The sequence below is a fragment of the Urocitellus parryii genome, chromosome 2 (assembly GCF_045843805.1).
Source record: "Urocitellus parryii isolate mUroPar1 chromosome 2, mUroPar1.hap1, whole genome shotgun sequence".
Classification (NCBI taxonomy): domain Eukaryota; kingdom Metazoa; phylum Chordata; class Mammalia; order Rodentia; family Sciuridae; genus Urocitellus; species Urocitellus parryii.
In genome coordinates, this window is record NC_135532.1 from 104,927,240 (window position 1) to 104,947,749 (window position 20,510).

The 20,510-nt window shown below is 38.3% G+C and overlaps 1 protein-coding gene across 2 annotated transcripts in view; it reads left to right on the forward strand.

The window, feature by feature from the left end:
• Window positions 1-2,941: 2,941 nt before the first annotated feature.
• The window catches only part of Rasa2 (RAS p21 protein activator 2), a 111,873-nt gene continuing 94,304 nt past the window's right edge, over window positions 2,942-20,510 (forward strand). For both annotated transcript variants that reach the window (XM_026385071.2, XM_026385072.1), the window contains exon 1: window positions 2,942-3,078. In XM_026385071.2, the coding sequence (XP_026240856.1) occupies window positions 2,946-3,078 (133 nt within the window). In that variant the 5' untranslated portion in view covers window positions 2,942-2,945. The remainder of the gene's footprint in view (window positions 3,079-20,510) is intronic.

The following is a 20,510-nucleotide window of genomic DNA, read 5'->3' on the forward strand; positions in this document are numbered from 1 at the left end:
AAAGATTTTTCCAAAATAGGCCAGTATCAGTAAAAAGGAAAGAAAGAAAGAAAGAAAGAAAAGATCATGTTCTAAAGGGTTTATTTACAAATGGAGGAGTTAGAAATCAGATGAAGAAGAAATGGAGTTTGGGGGTTTTAGTAAAATAATATGATAATTCCGAAACCTGCAACAGGAAGATTGCCTGGGAGAAAAAAAAAGTAGAGTGTCACTTCATGTAAAATTGTTTTCAGACCTTTAATAATAATTTACTAATAGAGTTATGTACTTGGAGTTTGGCTAATGAAAAAAAAGAGAAATTAGAAGAATGTGGTATAGCTATTGTTATTGTTCAAACAAAGGAATCAGCCTTTATGTCAAATTCTGGATTGGATATGATCAAAGTTATCCATTCATATTTTAGCCATTTAGACAGGTATGATAATGAAAAATTAAATTCTCATCAGAATTTTTAAAACAGGAAAACTTCAGATCTGCGGAGTAGAGGGAGTAAGTGAGCTATTATGATTTCACCACTCATTCAAAATTTTGAAGTAGAGTACAGAAAGAGCTAAAAAATTGAATGTAGGAGATAAAATTAGTGCACAGGTTCATATAATGCCTAGTGGAAAGTGATCAAGACCACACAAAAGTTCAGATGGAGCCACTGTGCAGGAAAGAAAGTGATAGCAGGATGGGGCCTTACCTGGCCCTGCAGGAGGAAGACCACTCTTTATAGTCAGGCTGATGGGAAACGTGACTCAGTGTGACTGAGATAAGGCTGCTTCCAATCTCAACCCTGAACACTTGGCTGAGGAATGTGAATTTTATTCTTGAGTCCTTTCTACTACTGACTGTAGTATGCACTTGTTTGCAGGTTTATGAGATGAATGAAGCCATTGGTGTCTCTTTAAGTATGAAAATGACAAGCTCCAATTTTTGCTTTAGGCAGATTATTTTAAGTGGTGTATGGAAGGAAGGAGAGGGATGGGAGACCTATTGTAAGAGTTCTAATAAAGAGAATGAAGTGACATTTACTGAGATAATCCTACTAGATGATTCACACACCTGTTTTCAATAAATATTGAATCCTAATAACAACCCTTCAAAGAAGAGACAGTGGAGCATCTTACTGTTAAAGAAACATGATCTGAAATGTTGAGGAACTTAACCCAAATGTCACATGTGCAAAAGTGTAGAATTGGGCTTCATGTCTGAATCTAAAAGAAACTAAAATAAAATTGTAACATATTGATTACTCTTTGAATGAGGATGGTTTTAACAAAGGGCAATGACAGTGAATAGGAAGGAGGGGTGAGAGAGAAGAGATTTCAGTAAGGCTGTGGCGATAGAAAACATTATGGGGACAAGGGACAAAAAAAGAGTCTGTAGCTCAAATAGTAGCATATGCCTGTAAACGCTGATTTGGAAAGGGAGCTAGGAAAACAAGGGTTTTTTGTTGTTGTTGTTGTTTTGATATTGGATTGAACTTAAGGGCAAGTAACCACTGAGTCACATTCCCAGTCCTATTTTTACGTTTTATTTAGAAATAGGGTGCTGAGTTGCTTAGGGTCTTGCTGCCTCAGTGTCCTGAGCCGCTGGGATTACAGGTGTGCACCACTAAACCCCTCCCCCACCCCACCCCCGCCGGAAATAAGTTTTGAAGTTTGAAATGACAACAAAACATCCGTCAAAGAGCGATTGTGTTCACTTTTTCTGAGGGGGAATAGGGATCACCCACAGCACAGGCAGGACCGGAAGTTTTGCCCCGCAGTGCCAGACACATCCCAAACTCAAGCCACTCAGGCGGTCCAGCCTTTCGCACAAGCAATTTCTACCCCTTGTCACATGACTGCTTCCTCCTGCTTCTGTTCACCCTTCCCACCAAGAGTCCATTCCCAGGAAGGGTCTCCCTGACTCCCCATCTTCTTCTTATCTCCCAATGCGTCTGCCCTTTTCTGTGTCTCCTGCCCGGCTGACCTGCTGCAGGGCTGCCCCTCTTCACCTTGACCTTTTGTAGTCTCTAAGGCTATCACTCTGACCCGCAAAAAAATATTTGTTGACGGTGACTGACGGATTCCTGTTGTTGCCCTGGTAAAGAACTACCCTGCCCTGTTAGGTCACAGTTTCTTCCTTCTTAGGGCAGTGCAGTTAACAATCTCAAGACCAGGAAATCATCTTCCTCACCACATACCAGGGTATTATTCATGCAGTTTACTCACTGTAGAGGGTTCCCTTGAGATAAAGCTAACAATTAGTTGAAGATTTACGAATTTCCTAGGGCCGATCTCTTTATGATTCCGAAAATAAACAAGGGGTAGTAAATGCTTCAGAATTTGTCTATGGGAGGGTCTCGGGTGTTCCACTCAAGCGGAAATAGAGGTCTCTGATCCTTTTTGTAAACCGGCTTTTGCATTCTTACCAAGGGTGAGGGTTTGTGTATGCGGTGCTTGACTCAGCGAGGGTAGCATGTGGATACTGTTGGGGGAGTCTCGGCTACACCTCCTGCCTCCTTTTGATGCCCACCCAACTGCCAAATTCTATTTTCTTTCAACCGCGAGTTACCCCGATTGGGAAGGGCCAGTATTTTCCCGAGCGTTAGGAGACGTGGAGGTCGGTTCGCAGGAGTCCTCCAATTCCCAGAGGACTTGGGGATCCACAGGATTGCCACGGTTTTCTCCTCACGGGGCTTTCAAGGCTTCTCAGAGCCACGACTAAGGTCCACGGATCCGCAGCGCCACAAGCCAGGAGGGACGCGCGTTCCCGCCCGCGCCGTCCGGGTCCGAGTGGGCGGGGCGAGGAGCGGGTGGACGGGTGGGGTGGGGCGGGGCCGCGCGGGGCGGGGCAACCAGGCCAAGGCCGGGGGCGGAGCCAGGCGCGCCGCTCGCCCGGGCCTAGACCGCCGCTGGGCTCCGCCTCGCCGGGCTACGCAGGCGGCGGGGCTGCGGCACGGGCCGGGCGGCACCATGGCGGCGGCGGCGCCTGCTGCGGCGGCGGCTTCTTCCGAGGCGCCGGTGGCGACTGCGACGGCAGAGCCCGAGGCGGGAGACGAGGACAGCCGCGAGGTCCGAGTGCTGCAGAGCCTACGGGGCAAGATCTGTAAGCGGGGCCCGGGCTGAGGGGCTTCCCCGGCGGCAGCTGCCGCACGGCTGAGGGGGCAACGGGCGCGCTGGGTTGGCGTCGCCGAGCCGCCCTGGATGGTGGGCCGAGAGGGCCCGTGAGGCGCGGCGCGGTGCGCCGCGCCGGGAGGGCGGGCGCGGGCGAGGCTGGAGGGGGTGTGTTGGGGGAGGCGTCGCCTGGACGGGGCGGCGTGGGCTGCGGCCACCCCTCTGGGGAGGGAGTGGAGAGCGGGCAGCGCCGGCGGAGGCGGCCTGGGCGCGCGTGCGTGAGGGGCTCGGCGGCTGGGCGCGGCCGGGGGCGCGGGCCGGGGGCGTGAGGAGCTTCCGGCCGCCTTCCGACGCAGGCCTCCGGGCGGCCGCGGACACCGGGGAGCGGCCCCGAAGCGGGTGCGGAGCAGCAATTATGGGGAGGAGCGGCCGGAGGAGAGGCGGCGGCGTGGAAGGGGGGCTGGCCCGAGGGGAGGGGGCTGCCTGCCTCCTGAGCTCCCGAGCCCGTGAGAGCTTGAAAAAGGCGCCCTCAGCGGGAGGAAGCAGGCCGCCCGGGGACCGCGGAGGGGGCCGCGCGGCGTGCTGCGAGGGAGCGCGGGAGGGGCTCGGCCGGACACCTGTACTCCGCCCCGCCTCGCGGCCGCGGGGACTTGAACCGAGAGCCGGGTGACTGACAGGGACTTGGGGCAGGATGTAGTGGCTTCCTGTGAGCAGGTCTCAAAACACAGTCATCCAATCCGCACTTAACCCACTTAATTCCTTTCCTTTTCAAGCATTTGTCACTTCTGTGAGCGAGCCATACTAGTTGACTAACTACAGTTTTGCTCCGAGGCCCTGAGCATTACTATAAACACACCGATTCGATTTCAGTCATTTGGACATTGATGTTTTTAAAATGCCCTTTAGATTGCCATTTTCCTACAGTAGTTTATTTAGACAAAATACCTCTTTAAAAAAAAAGATCTATAGAGCTTATTTTGCTTTGGTTGAAAATTAACAGTTTTCTTTATTCAGTATTCTCAGATTATGCTAGTTATGAGGGGTCCTTTTTACCTTGTGTGAAGAAACTTGAATTGCATTAAAATTACTAACAGTGCTCTTGGGTAGGCTATAAAATTTTCTTGAGTAATGATGCTGTTAATTGATTTTGGAATCTCACTTTCTTTTCAGGCTGCTCCCTCTTTCAAGGAATTGAATTTTTGTTTGTTTGCTTATTTATTTGGTACTAGGGATGGAATCCCAGAGTGCTTTATCCCTGGGCTACATCCCCAGCCTTTTTTTTTTTTTTTTTTTAAATGTTTTACTAAGTTGCTCAGGGCCTTGCTAAATTGCTGAGGCTGGCCTCAAACTTGCAATCCTCCTGCATCAACGTCCTGGGTTGCTGGGATTATAGGCATTCTCCATCATGCTGGCCTAAGGATTTGGGATTTTATTAAATCCCGAAGCAAAACTATTAAATTCCCTCACATCGTAATTCCCTGTTATAAGAGATTGCAGTTCTTAAAACCTGATAAAGATACTGGAGAAGTAGCTGTTTCCTGCATCTAAGTTTCCAACATTAAATATATTTTTAAGGAATAAAGCCTTTTCAGAATTTAGGTTAAATCTTATATTTAATATATGCATATATCTAATTTAACTGGGAAACTAAATGGGCGGAGTTCCCTCCTTGATCTGGTTTTCCAGATTTTTACCTCCTTACATTTTAGCGTTATTGATATTAGACGCTGTCTGTTGGAGCCTCACTGATACTTAACTGCAGGTTGTTCATGGAACAACATATATGTGTGTCATAGAATTGAGTTGGGGTGTTTCCAGAAGGAATTAGTAGCCTATACTTTCACCTGCTCCGTGGCAAATACCATTGAAAACAGTTTTGTAAGAGGCATCACTGTAAGTAAAACTTGGGTCTACAAATTAAAAGGGCCTGCAAATAAAACAAACAAAAAATGTGTGTTTCTATAGTTTAGAGCAACGCTGGCATACAGACTTGGAAATTGGCCATACACTTACTGGGAGTGATACTGCTTGAACCATAGTCAAAGTATTTTAAATTGCTCAAGTCATGAAGTGACCATTTCATAGGATGTATGTGTTAATATATTGATATACAGAATTCTCACCTCACATTTCTTTTCTGTTCTTTTAACCGATGTAATCCAGAATTGGTTTAGCTTCAGAACCTTGTGAAGAGGTGCTGTTTTCTGTTTCCCTGAAATTGATGTGTAGTTTTTGTAAGGCGGGGGAGCTGAAGGGTAGAAGAGTCTTAAGGTACTAAAGTTACAGAAGTGGGATGATGGTGGTTCTGACAATGAAGATGTTAAGCAGCCTGGGGAAGAGGGTACGCATATCTTCTTCCTCTTCACTATGCTGAGAAATCTTTAAGGAAATCCTAATTTTACCTACTGACGTGGAGATGTGCTGGTAAATCCTAAACTGCTGATTAGGAGTCTCTCATCTGAAGAGTTACAGATGCATAGGGCTGAAAGTGAGCTTGAAAAGAAGTGGTCTCATTCCTGGACTTGGGTGGGTCCCTTCAACTCCAAATCATTCTAGTAGAAAGGGATGATGGATTGATTTATACATCTTTAAAGTTCTAGATATAGATAATTATGCACAAACTTCTTTAGGGACTTCATTCTTGTATTTATTAGTTTCCAATATATCTCACAAGGTGAAATATTAGATTGACAGATTGAAAAACCATTTTATTGCCAGTTTCAAATTGTCATTTGATATTAACGAATCTAGTGTCTTATAGACTGGTCCCAAATTTCCTGAAGTCATTTTAGTGCCCTAGGAAACCTGACAGTTCTGAATGCTCTGCTTCCTTAAATGTATTCAGTCAAGCCTTATTGTTGGATATCCTAGGCCTGTCTTGTGAACCCTTGGTAAATAAAATTAGGGTTATATTCCAGATGCCTTCCTATGGTTTTGAATTCTTGTGCAGTGAGTAGTAGCAGGCATGTTAGTATATCTGAAATACATTGCATGCCCTTCTCCCCAGAAAACTCTACACTCAGGTGAAAAAAGGATTTGGGCTTTCTCTGTTTCTCTGTTTTCCTACTATTTTGAGACTTTTTTGGTTGCCACTTTTTGTTCAGTTTGTTCTTGTCCAATTAAATCAGGTTGTAAAAATGTTACTGAAGAGGCCCACACCGAATTGATGAGTTTATCTACTGAAGGGATACCATTTTCCTATAAGCCAAATGTTAAGACCTGTGTGAATTTTTAGATGTGTGACCATTGTATGTCCAGAACTTATTTGATATCCCTCATGTTTTCAGGCCAAGAATGACTTAGGATTGTTTGACAAAGTAGGGAGAAACTGTGGGATATGGTTAAGTATTCTAACTTAAAGGCCTAGTGAAGTTAGTCACCTGGGTTTGAATTTCCACTTTATTTCCAACTTTTGTTAGCCTCTTTGTACCTTCATATTCTCATGTATAAAATAGGAATAGTAAAAATATCTCTCTCATAGGACTGCAAGGGAGGGATTAAATAAGCTTGTCCCACTCCCTGCATCCCCACCTACCAGGAGCAGGGTCAACTGTGGAGCATCTCTTAGAAAGGAGTAGAATAAAGAGATTAAGAACTCATCTTTATTTGATGTTCTTGTCTAACATGTACTGGTATTTCCTGGTGTACAAAATTGATTAAAACAGTCCTGTTTTCTGCTTTATACATTGTTAATATTCATGTGATTTTAGACAACTCATTTACCTTTGAGCTTATCTTCCTCATCTTTAAAATGGGAATAATGCTTCATCACCAACCATTTTGTATATATTGTTTCCTTTGCATGATTGTCTTTGTCTTTCCCTTTACCTTATTTTTTTAAATACTTATTTTTTAAATTGTAGTTGGATACAGTATCTTTAATTAATTTATTTTTAAATTAGTTTTTAATTTATTTATTTTTTAGTTGTACACAATACCTTTATTTTGTTTATTTATTTTTATGTGGTGCTGCGGATCGAACCCAGGGCCTCGCCCGTGCTAGGCGAGTGCTCTACCACTGAGCTACAACCCCAGTCCTCCCTTTACTTTATAAGTTCCGTGTAAGAACTCTTACACATCCTTTAAAAGCCTGCTCTTTGTCATCTTCTCCTTAAAATTCTTTGGGGTACACCCACTCCCCATCTCTGGCCAGAGGGTGTTAGATGTTTCTGCTGCTGGGAATCACAATTCCGTGTCTTATTATAGCACATTTCATATAAATCATTTGCATATTTCCCCTGTTATACTCTTAGCTCTTCCGAGGTAGAATTCCTTCTTGTTCATTCATTCTCTCCCCAACCCCCATTTCTCTCTTTCTATCCTTCCTGTCTAACTAGAACAGAATAGGCCTTTAGTAAATGCCTTACCTCACAATGTTACCATGAGGATAGTTTGCAGTACTGGATATGAAAATGTTTTGTATATTATATAGTTGAATAAACTAGAAGCTGTTTGTATTATTAAAAGAAAACTATGAATCTGTTAGGAGATTCATCTCTTTCAAAATCATGGTGCCTCCCTATGCATAGATTTGAACTGATGCCAAAGTTTCTTCATTAGGAAAAGGATTAAATTTTTCTAATTGCTCTGATGCCTTATTATTAGGGTACTTGAATGTTGTTACCTGTTCATGAATATTATTACTAATTAGACCTGGGGTCTGGAAGGAAACTCTCAGAATCATTCTTTACACATTAGGTATTTTTATTTGGCCTGGCAGTTTTGAATTTTTTTGGTAATAAAGTGCAAGTCAAAACATTTAATTGACTACCCAATAGTGTTGAGAAGAAGAGATTAAATGGGTTTATTCATGCTCAGAATTCATATTATCAAATATTTGAAATGAGCAGATGAGTTCTTTAAGATGGAAGAAGAATCCATCTTTGACATGGACAGAAACAGAAAAGGGTTCTTTGTAAAGTTCATAGAACAGTCTGCTAATCATTTGCTCTGTGGAAGACAGGAGGTAAATCTCAATGAGTTCATAGAGTTTTTTTTTCTTTTCTTTTTTTTTGACTAAGAGCTCTTTGAATAGACTCTTTTATTTTTTTTTTATTAGAGCTTAATGGTTATACATAGTAGTTGGGTCTTTGAATAGACTATTAAGTGACTGAAACTAATGTGGCTAGAATAAACCATATCGTTTTATCCCTTAATCATAGACACTAATCCTATTTCCTTTTTAATGTGCTTTATGAAATTTTTAAACAATTTCAGATTATGTGTTTTATCTACTAAGAAGTTACATGCTCTTTTGGGAGCTGCTAACAAAGTTTTGTTATATAGTCATGTATTAATATTAAATTAAGAAACATTATAGAATTATTAAGACATTTTTGACATATGTCTTTGTCATTTTAGTTATCAAAAATCTCTAGCCAGGGGGGCTGGGGATGTGGCTCAAGCGGTAGCGCGCTCGCCTGGCATGCGTCCGGCCCGGGTTGGATCCTCAGCACCACATACAAACAAAGATGTTGTGCCCGCCGATAACTAAAAAAAAAAAAAAATAATAATAATAAATATTAAAATTCTCTCTTTAAAAAAATAAAATTAAATTAAAAAAAACTCAGACAATGCTGTTAATAACAGAATGACTTTAGACAAATTCTTTAACCTCGAGGCACCCCAGTTTATAAATTGAGAGGTTTGAATGTATTTTTTAACATCCCTTCTCCCACTTTGGTTATTGCTTTGTAACATGAACCATTTAAAACAATATATAAGATGTTTCTATTTTAGTATTTAAATGTATTTAGTATACCTGTTTTGCATAAAATTCAGTTTTAAAATATTTAAGATTTATTAGATAGGATTGTTTGAATCCTAAAATATTTTTCTATGACCATTAATTAATTAATTTAGCACTATATAATACACATTTGAGTGTCTGTTAGGGCATACCAACTTTTGGCTGAAAAATAGGTCTAACCTGTAATGGGATAAAAAGTGCCCTTAATAGCTACTTCTAAAGTCCATATTAAGCAATAGTTGTTTTTATTCATTGTATTCCTAGAAAATTATGAAAATTGAGAGCTATTCTTTCCCTCATTTTACACATTCTGATACTCAGGAATCTTAGTGTCACACAGTTAATGTCCTGTTGGGCACTAGTCCACTACTTTCAAAGTTCTTCCTAGAATGCTACATGACATTAATGTTGCACATGTATTCCATTTGTTCTATGAAGATCACTCTACATGTCTAGTGGTGTGTATGGAGTGGTAATAGATTTCCATTATGCTTTCTACATACTCCCGTCTGTTCCTTCTTAAGAACTTTGTGGTTAGGATTAGTGATGGAACTTGGTTGTGACTTAGGTAGAGACTGAACCTGGATATTTACTTATGTGTGTCATATTCTCAGCTTTTAGCAGTCTTGACTGTCCATCAGTGTCACTTGTTAACTTTAAAAAATTCTGATACCCAGGCTTTACTCTTTTTTTTTTTTTAAGAGAGAGTGAGAGAGGAGAGAGACAGAGAGAGAGAATTTTTAATATTTATTTTTTAGTTCTCGGCAGACACAACATCTTTGTTGGTATGTGGTGCTGAGGATCGACCCGGGCCGCACGCATGCCAGTCGAGCCTGCTACCGCTTGAGCCACATCCCCAACCCCTTTACTCTTGATTTACTGAATGATTTCTGGTGTCTCGCTGGATACCTGAAGTTTAAAAAATTCCACAGGGTGATATTTGAGCAGCTAGGATGGTTAACCTCTGTTCTTGCTAGACTAGCTATAAACTAAATGGTAGCAACAATTAGTAAACAGTAACTCTAAGTGCACTTCCTTGGCTAGGGATCCTAAAAAATTAGCATCTGTACATAATTCCCTTCACTCAAACCACTGGGTCCTAACCAAAGGTAATCTGTAATTTAACAACTAGATACATCAGAAGAGTTGTTTTTTTTTTTTTAATTTCGCTTTTATTACAGAAGTAATTCATTTCTATTTTAGGAAATACATGAAAGAATATATGGACTTTCTAGACCTCAGGTTTCACATTTCTACGAAACACACAAAGTAGAGGTTGGCTAGCCCTATTTATCTCTTTGGCATGTCTAGTATTTTAAAAAGTGGTTAACATCTAGAAACTAAGAGTGTTAACAATATAAAAAAATCCACATTCATGGTTTCTCTTTAATAAATAAGTTATGGTAATATGGTTCTGAGGAGAAACTGTAGAAAGGCACATATCACTAAATGGTGATAATCTTGAGTTGGCTCTACCTCATTGTACCTGTTCTCCGTAGACTCGAGTTTACAAATCCTTAATAAGTTAATCTTCTAGGTTTCCTCATAACTCTAAAATTCTGATAGGCCACACTTGAAATTAAAACAGGACAGGGTAACACTGATTTCTAATGCTTTTAGATATTGCTACCTATTGTCATTTAATCTGATAAATACTACAAGAACTGCTTATAGGGATTGGGGTAGTTCAGTGGCAGAGTGCTTGCCTAGCATGTGCAAGTCCCTGGGTTTTATCTCCTACACACCCAAAATAAGATTTTTTTTCAAGATAAAATATTTTGGCTAGGCACAGTGGCACACATCTGTAATCCTAGCTACTGGGGAGGCTGAGGCAATAGGATCCATTTCAAAGCCAGCCTCAACAACTTACCATGTCTTAAAACATAAAAAGGGCTGGGGATATAATTCAGTGGTAGAATGTCCTTGGTTCAATCCCCAGATTCACTCGTATGCACAAAAAAGTGTATATATATATGACTACTTCAATACATATCAATTATTAAGAAAAGTATGAAAATACTTTTTACTGAGTATCTATTGCTTATGTCACAGCCAACATTTAGCTGAATACAATGTGCCAGGCAGTATACCACATCATTTAATCTTTTCACAAATGCCCTATAAGATTAGTAAAACTACTATTCCCAATTTATAGACAAGGAAGCTGAGGCTCAGATTAAGTGATTACTAGAAAAGTGGCAGAAAACCATGCTTTTAACATGCTACATGATTCTTTATTTCTCAATCAACTTCTATATGCCTATTATAATAAATGTTTTGTACAGGATTCTTATACAAGATAAGATCTCTATTGTTCATCTATCTTTAATAGTTCTCAGTGGAGAAAGTAAAGAGAATTGCCTTTATCATACATGATCTTGTATCTAGTCTCATATTCAGAGTCCTCCTTCAGAGTATGTCACATTGCTACAGGTATATGGAGACCAAAAGAGGCTGAGTGAAAAAAGTTTTGTAGATATTTCCCTCCTTTGTCTTGAAAACAATTAAGTTATACATTTGTGGTATTACTCAGGAAGATCACAAGAAATGGTACCAATAGGCATATGGTAACTCTCAGAATATCAACTAGTGGGTGGTTTTTCCAATGCACAAATTAACATGGTCAGATAACTGAGTTGTCAGGTTATTTTTCTCGTTCTTAGTAAATGAAATGTATCCCTAAAATATATAATCCATACAATTGGTAATCTTTAAAGAGCTAACCGTAAAATTTTCTGTTAGAAATCTGGTTCTGCCTAAGAACGTGGTATTTTAGTAAAATAAGGTAGCATCACTGAGCAAGCACTTAAGTGGGCACAAGACTCGTGGAACCCAGCACAGTTACACTCACTGAGCAAAAAACTGCTCTCTGTGGCTAGAAAATCCAAACTATACCAAGTAACAGTTAGACAAGAGAAATAAGTTCTAGTGTTCTATTGTACAGGAAGGTGACGTACTGATACTGATAATGTATATTTTAAAAACTAGAAGAAAGGATTTTGGATTATTTCATCACAAAGAAAGATAAATGAGGCTAGACTATATGAAAGGCCCTGGATTGGATCCCTAGTACTACAAAATAGAACAAAAATAAATAAATAAATGTTCAAGGAGATAGAGGTACTTACTCTGATTTGAACATTACATAATGTATAGATATATCAAAACATCACATGGTATCCCATAATTATGTGCAATTATGATATCAATTTTTTAAAAATCATTTTTAAAACTCTGAACTACATATCATTCTTGACAAAGTATAAAGTCAAAATTAAGGCACAACTTCTACCACAACTCTTCAGAAATACCCTATTAAAGAAACTGCACTTCCCCAGTGGGATAGTCTATAGAACTTAATTAGTGACCAGTTGCTGTGTACAAGTCATATACATAATAACCAGCATACAGTTATCTATATTGCTATCATATTAATCACCTATGACTGAAGCTTAGTCTAGAACAAGAAGTTAGGAAACTACTGTACATGAAAAGGCAAATTTCATAAGATTATTACCAGGAAGTGTCCATGGCTTATAGAGGTATGTACCAAGTGCAGGCGGGATCTTCCTGTTTTCTGTGCCCACTTCTGGTGTCAGTTTTGAATGCTCTAAAGTCTTGATAGGCCCCTTCTCAAGGTGGCAAACCAAACTCTGAAGTGCTTATGGTGGGAATCTCTTCTGGGCTAGACCAATGGTTCCTTCAGTTACATGAAGCTTAACAAGGCTCAGAGGCAACCAAGAGAACCCATACGGAAAAAGAAAGGCCCAAAGATAGAGTTCAGGAGTACACAGACAATCCATATATGGAATAGGGCTGTGATTTCTGGTAATGGCGTCTAGGGAGACAAAATGGGACTTATTTTGATGTAGTGCTTTTCAAAAGAAAAATTGTAAAATTAGCTCCTAGACATGAAGATATACCCATGTGTGTGTCAAGGCTGTGTGTGCACGTGTGTGTTGTGTGTTCTAGGAGGACTGCTCAAAAATACAGCAAAACCCCATATGAGCAGGGTAAGGAAAACAAAACAATGTTTTTGGTGAATCTCAAAACAGTAATTTTTATTGCACTTGAACATTCCAACTTTATCATTTTTTAGACTACAGTCAATGTAGGTGTAATCATCCACGTCTTGACAAAAGAAATGTACTCATCACTTCCTTCTAATATATTATTAGGCCACTTGGCAGAAAAAGGGATATGGGCTTTGGAAATATAGAGACCTTCTGAAAATCTGGCTTTGCTATATAATACTTCTGAGAGGGGGGAAAAAAACCTCTCAGCTTCTCTAAAATATGAGTAACAATTTTCTTTATGAAAATGGATTAAATGAAACAATTTGCAAGTATCCTAGTAGCATCTGGAAACCAATAAATACTCAATAAACAGTAGTTCACTTCCTCATATCTACTGAAGAAAATTTTATATAAATAAAACCATTCAAATTGAAAACTAAGAGGCTCTGCACCACTCACACAAATGTTACATTTTAAAGAATCAAAATTATTTAGGACCTTTTTACCAAATTTTTCTGAAACAAAGTACTAACTTTTTTAAAAATTTTTTTTAGTTTTAGGTGGACACAATATCTTTATTTTTGTTTATACGTGGTGCTGAGGATCAAACCCAGTGCCTCACGCATGCTAGGCGGGTACTCTACCACTGAGGCACAACCCTAGCCCAAGTATTAACTTTTTAAAAATTCACTAGCTTGACTTTTAAACATAAACAATTGATCAAACAGACAAAACAGATGGGAATTCACTTTGTCTTTTTTTTTTTTACTGTTTTAAGTAAAATAAAAAGTTACCCCAAAACAGAAAAGTTGACATTAGGTTACCCTTGTTTTTACAGATAGAATAGTCTTAAGAGAGACTAATAGCTTAAGACTAATACTGCATTAAATTCATTTATATTAATAGTCATTTTGGGAACATAAATATACTCAGTGTAGAAAATTAAACCATTATAGGAAAGGTCAATTCCCTTTGTTCTAATCATCTGTTAAGGTTGATATTTCTGTTATTAGGACATTATAACCCAAGTCACTCAGGCTAATTAATGCCAAATTCTGTGAATTACCTCTACAGTATCTCTTCCATTTCTCCTACATTGCCATTAGCTTTTTGTTAACTTAGTTTAGGCTCTTACAAACCTTAGAATAATTTTCCTAAGGTGTAGTTCTGACCATAAGAAACTTTTTAGTGATTTTTGTTGCCTATTGAATAAAGTTAAAAGTCACTAGCTTGACATTTTAGGTTCCCTGTTCATCTCCAGCCTTCCTTTATAATCTTATCTCTTCTTATTCCCCTTTCATCTCCCTATATGCCTTTGCCAGTTTGTGCTATTAACTGTCTCCCTGAAGGTGCTCCTCTTGTTCTCACCTCCAGAACTTGTTCACATTGTGTCTTACACCTGGAATGTTATCTTTTCACTCCTAATTTCTGTATTTTGAAAATATATGGAAGAGTTATTATGAAGATTAAGTGAAAAATGATATTTCTGTAATATGTACAGAAAACTTATTTTCAACCTTTGGAGTAGTTGACATAGATCAATTTTTATATCAAATGACAAATTACATGCAATGTATTTATAGTTTGTGATGTGGTATTAGAAGCTCTGGGTTTTTTTTGTCAAAGTTTTATACGTACATATTTATACTAATTTTTTTTACTTTATTGCAAATAGTATACATACATGTTTATTTATTCAATAAATAATAGCTATGATTATTATTTGGCTTTACCCCCACCCCCAATTGTCTTTTACCTTGTGATATCTTGTCCAGGACCTTAGTCAATTGCAGTTTCCCTTGGAGATTAATTCCTTTGGGATCTGTGTTGGCTCCTACCCTTGTATTAAAGGTGTCCTTTGAAGTAGATCTGGGCTAACTAGCACACTTCCAGACAGGAGTAGGTTCTCAGCACTACTGTATTTAGAAAGACCTTAGTAGAATGAAAAGACTATAGACTGTGGGGTTTCACTTATGTCAGATCACCTTACCAACTATGTAACTATGAACTTTTTATTGTTAATTTATAAAAGGGAATAGTAGTGCTTACCTGACAATCTTACAGAGTTGTTGTACAAATCAGTGAGACATTTGTGAAAATATTTACAGTCTTGGACCATCCAACTACTTAATTATCTCCTGTTCATATCTCAGTAGTATCCTCCCCAAGGACATAAACACATATAAAACCCTACAGATATAAATACATAATCTCTCCTAAACAATTCACATAAACATACACATGCATACTTGTATACCTGTACAGAAGTATATACATCAAAATCTATCTATTCAGTAGTCTGATATTTGGGATTCCAGTGCTAGATAAAATATATATGGTAGAATCTGGATTTACTATATGATGACCTTTGCATGGAATCATTGATCTTGTACACAGAGAGTTGGCCATTTTTCCATTTCTGTTAATTTATCTGATCAGTTTTGATTCCCAGTGTTGTTTATTTTCTTGGTTTAACTGTTTATTTTTTGTCAGTGGCAAAAGCTACTATTTCCTGTAAATAGTTGTACATCTCTCTTCTTCCTTTAGGTATTTATACAGAAGTTACTTTTTCAACGAAGCCTCCCTTGCTTACTCTTATGGTCTGCTACTTCATGTGGTACCCATCCCTGTTTAACACATATTATTAATGTAATTAATACACTTTTACTTATGTGTCTCCTTTATAATCAATTTCTGCATCTATTAGCTTAATAACACAGATTTTTGGCTATTTTGCTCACTGTTGTGTCCTTAGTATCTTAGTAGTAGGCACTTGGTAAATATTCAGATGTGTGAATTTCAGCATCAGTTTATTTATTTTCAGTGTACCATTGTATTAACACTAGAAAGATTCTTATATTTAGTGCTTCTAGTAATTATGTACAGCAAACTTATTTTTTACTTTTGGAGTAGTTGACATAGATCAATTTTTACATCAAATGAAAAATGCAAAAGGATTTACAGTTTGTGATGTGTTATTAGAAGCTCTGTTTTGTGTTTTTGCCAAAGTTTTATATGCTCATATTCATACTTATTTTTTACTTTATTGCACATTATAAGCTAGGCATGGTACTAAGGATTGGTCCCATAATTCAGTGAAGAGACACCCAAGTCTCATTTTTTCCTTCTCTTGCTATCTTATCATCTTTACTACCTCAGAAGTTAGCTTTGAGGCTTAGTGTTCAAATTTCTTTTCTTATTCATATTTATTCTTGTGATCTTATATAGTCCCATGGTTTTATAACTGTTGTATACTTACTGATGTTCTCAGATTTTTATCTCCAGCCAAGATTCTTTGATCTGCACTTGATTTTTTAATTCCCTTCCCAATAGGAGTCTTCTACCTCTGGAAATGACATCTCTATTTATTTAACATTTCAGGCCAAAACTCTTAGAATGGTTCCTTGATCCCCTTCTTTCACAGTCTGCATGCAACAGTCCTGTTGGCTCTGTCTTCAAAATATGTGCTCAGATGACCTGTTCTCTATGCCAATGACTGCCTCCACATGCAGATTACCTCTTCTCCAGATTATCACAGTAGCCTCCTGTCTAGTCCATTGCTTCTACCCTGTTTCTTCTTTAGTGATTCTTCTAAAACAAAAGTTATATCTTAGGTTCATAATCCTCCCATAGCTTCCCATGTCATACACAAAAATCTTAAGACTTTCCAGTAGCCTGTTTGACTTTCCCCCTCCCCCAGCCCCGCCCTATTTATGTCATTTCCTTCTTCTCCCTGCTTTGCTTATTGCTTTATAGCCATGGTGGCCTCCTTAATGTCCCTTCAGCATGACATCCAGTCCTATCTTAGGGCCTTCAATTATTTTATTCCCTCTCCCTGTCCACCTTTTCCCCCAGTTATATGCATGGTTTATTCCTCAATAACTTCCTTCAGGTACCCACTTAAATATCTTAATAGAAATACCTTCCATGATTCCCTATATAAAATGACATTGCTTTCCCCTCTCTATCTTCTGGGCCCTCCTGCTTCTTAACTTTCATATTGTGCTTTGTGTTCTTCCATGGCAATAAATATTTATTTCTTTCATGCTAATAAATATTACATATTGACTTCTGAGTTTTTGATGTTTGTTTCTCTTGTCTAGATTATATAACAGTTTTATGGGGCAGATATCTGTTTTTATCCAGTGTTATATCTTCAGCGTTTAAAATGGTGCCTAGCATATTATGGATACTTAATAAATATTTGTTCAATAAAGTGCAACAAATGTGATAAAATATGATCTCTATGGTAGAAGTACTTATAATGTTCAGTAGGAACATAGAGGAAAGAGTGATATAACTACCTAAGAGTTGAGAGAAGACTTTATAAAAGTTGCTCTTAAGCAGAGCTTTCCGGATGAAAAAGCAAATGAGGGAAGCCAGATATAGTGGTACACATTAGTAGTTCCAGCAACTTGGGAGCTTAAGGCAGGAGGCTCACTTGATTCCAGGAGTTTGAGACCAGCCTGGGCAACAAAGTAAAACCCCATCTTAAAAAACAAAAAAATCAGATGAGAGCATACTACAAAGAAAATAGCATCATATCTGAACAGAGGCATGAAGAAACACAATATGTTTAAGGAATCAAAATTATAATATTACTAGAATATAACTTAGGGTAAAGATTAAACAGATGAAGCTAAACATGTAGTGGAGGACACTTGATCATAAAGGATTTATCAGACTATGGACTTTTAAGATTTTTATCCTACAATGTGGGTAGTGGTAGGTAGTATAGAAGACTTTGAAGACCATTGAAGACTTTTGAGCAAGGAATGATATATGCATGCACAGCCCAGCGCGCGCGCACACACACACACACACACACACACACACGCGCGCGCGCTTATGTGTGTAGGGGTGTTTACATATAAGATAGTAACTCTGGTAACACTGTGAGGATGAGGATCAAAACTAACACAGCATTTCAGCTCAGATATGTGTGATGAGTAAAAACAATTACTATCTTGTGAGTAAAGGACATTTCATTTTATTGTTGAATCATACTATTGATATATAATGGGAAAATATTCTTGGCATACTTGTAGTACATTTGTGAATCCTTCTGATAGAGGATTATTCTGTTCATGTTTGAAAACCTATGCTTTTGGAAAGGAAACTAAAGAATTTAGTTATTAATAATGCTTCAAGTCATTATGTAAACTAGAAAAGTGCTTAAGTACTTTTTTTCATAACCATTATGAATTCAACAAGAAAAATGTTATAGAATAAAAGAAGTTATGCTTGAGTACTGGTCTCCTTTCTTCAGAGGTGAAATGATTGGTCTCCTCCTCTTTAGATTCATTGTTAAAGGAAATACTGACTGTCATAAGAACAAGCAAATCTACACTTTTTTTCTGCAGGGCCAGTATATCTGCCTCTGCAAATTATAGTACTTAAGCATGCATAATTTTTTAAAATAAAGAATGAACTATAAAAATTTTTTTTTCATTCAAATGCAAGTAAAAACTCCATTTTTCAACTGGCTTACTTGAGTATCATATCTTAACTATACATCAAATGTCTTAATTACTTAAATCTCACTACTTTGGGGTCAAGATATGATTTGCAAGTTTAAGGATAATTTAGAGGTACTCAGAATTTGCACATGATGTGAATGTTTTGAATTTGGCAGTCCCAATTCACAGCAACATGATTCTGTGTTATTTGAGCATATTTTTAAAACCACAACCAAATGCTTTAGCAGATGATGATGAAATATTTCCAAAGGCAGATGCAACCATACATAGAATTAAGATCCATTTGTCTCCACTTACTAAGTTGAAGCACTAATATTTTGAGTGTGCTGTGCTTTTAACTCATTATCTGATAGAATGAGAAATTGCTTCATAATTTCTGAGTCGATGTTTGATTTAGATAGCCACATTTAGCTGATAGATATACCAAATTCTGATGACCAGTAAAGTAAGGTGGAATTTTCTCTTTAGTTAGAAACAAAGTTTTGTGGGGGTTTTTTTGCCTTTATTTTTATGTGGTGCTGAGGATAGAACCCAGTGCCTCACGTGTGCCAGGCTAGCATTGTACCACTGAGCCCCAGCCCCAGCAGTAAAGGGTTTCTAATAAGAAACCTACTCTAATCAATTCAAGCCGAAAGAGTTTGAGTAAAATATATGTACCTATAATCCCAGCTACTCAGGGGGCTGAGGCAGGACTGTTATTTTGAGGCCTGTGAGAGTCTTCTGAAAAAATAAAATAAAATGGGCTGAGGTGTAGCTTAGTGGTAGAGTGCTTGTTTAGCATGCACGAGTTCCCTGGGTTTAGCCTCCAGTTCTGGGGGGTGGGAAGAGGTGTTTAAGTGGCTTATAGAATTAAAAAAAAAATGTTCTTATGAGTTGTTGATGGACCTTTATTTTATTTACTTATTTTTATGTGGTGCTGAGAATTAAACCCAGTGCCTCACGCATGCTAGGCAAGCGCTCTACCACTGAGCCATAACCCCAGACCTAGAATTGTTTGAAAAGAACACAAAAACAAGACAAAAAGCATCTAGACTCTAGGTGGAACTTTTAGGAATGACAGTAAAAGGCCATATTGCAGCTGAGCCATCAAGAAATTTACTACCTCTTTTAGGATCAGAAAGACTCCTGCACAATTGGGAAGCTACATGATTAGGAATACGCTAGTATTAGGAAACAGCTATTGGCAAGCAGCCACCTTCATCAGTAAGTTGTTGTCACTGCTGCTGGCTCAAGAGCCAATTCATACCTGTCACAACCTGTATTACAGAATGGATGCCTTCTGTCTTCCTTCTTAATACACATGAAACTTGTGACTGAATTCCCAGGACTTCTACAAATGCTGTTGCAGAACATGGACATCTCTATGACAGTGCTTTCTAGTAGAAGCAGCCTAAGCTCCACCACCTTTCTTTTCTGTCCTCCCCCGCAAGTGAATATAGTTGGTGCAACTTAAATCACATCCTCAATTGTAGCTGCAATAGAGTCTGGGAGATGTAGTTTTTAGCTTTCCGATCTCAGTAATATAGTAAGGCATATACCAAAGGAGATTGAAATGGCTGTTGAACACCAATCCTGTTTATCTACAACAGGTATAGAACCTGATTTTCCTTAAGGTTAGGTTAAGGATATAGTTAAGTTGAGAACATATTGCAAATAATACCACCAAAGAATGTTGAGGAACCATTGTTATTTAGTATATTTTTGTTTTATAATACTACATTTTAAAAAATACTTAAAAATTGGCCCTCCACTTCTATGATAAATGTTCTATGCCAAAAGTTTCCCCATATTTAAGATGTGCTAAATGAGCATAAAACCTAAAAGAGGGAGTAGAAGAAAGAATGCGTCACCTAAACTGAGGAAAGGTAAATATTATCAAATATTAAAGAGTGGTCAAATAAAGTGGGAACTGAAAAACAATTATTTGACTTGGTAGCACCTAATATTAGTGTTCATGAAGGTTCTAGAAAAGGAATGGGAGCAGAAGGTAAATTGCAGGTTTAAGCTAGGAGTAGAAAGTAAAGATTGGAAACAGAATGCGTTTTTAAAAAGCTTGGATTTTCAGGGATAATAGTTTTTGGGTTTTTCTTTTTTGTCTAGCGCACTTGCTTGTATACCAGAATTGGCTAGAGCTAGTGAAACCCTGTACAAATATCAGATGTGAACTACTACAATCTTT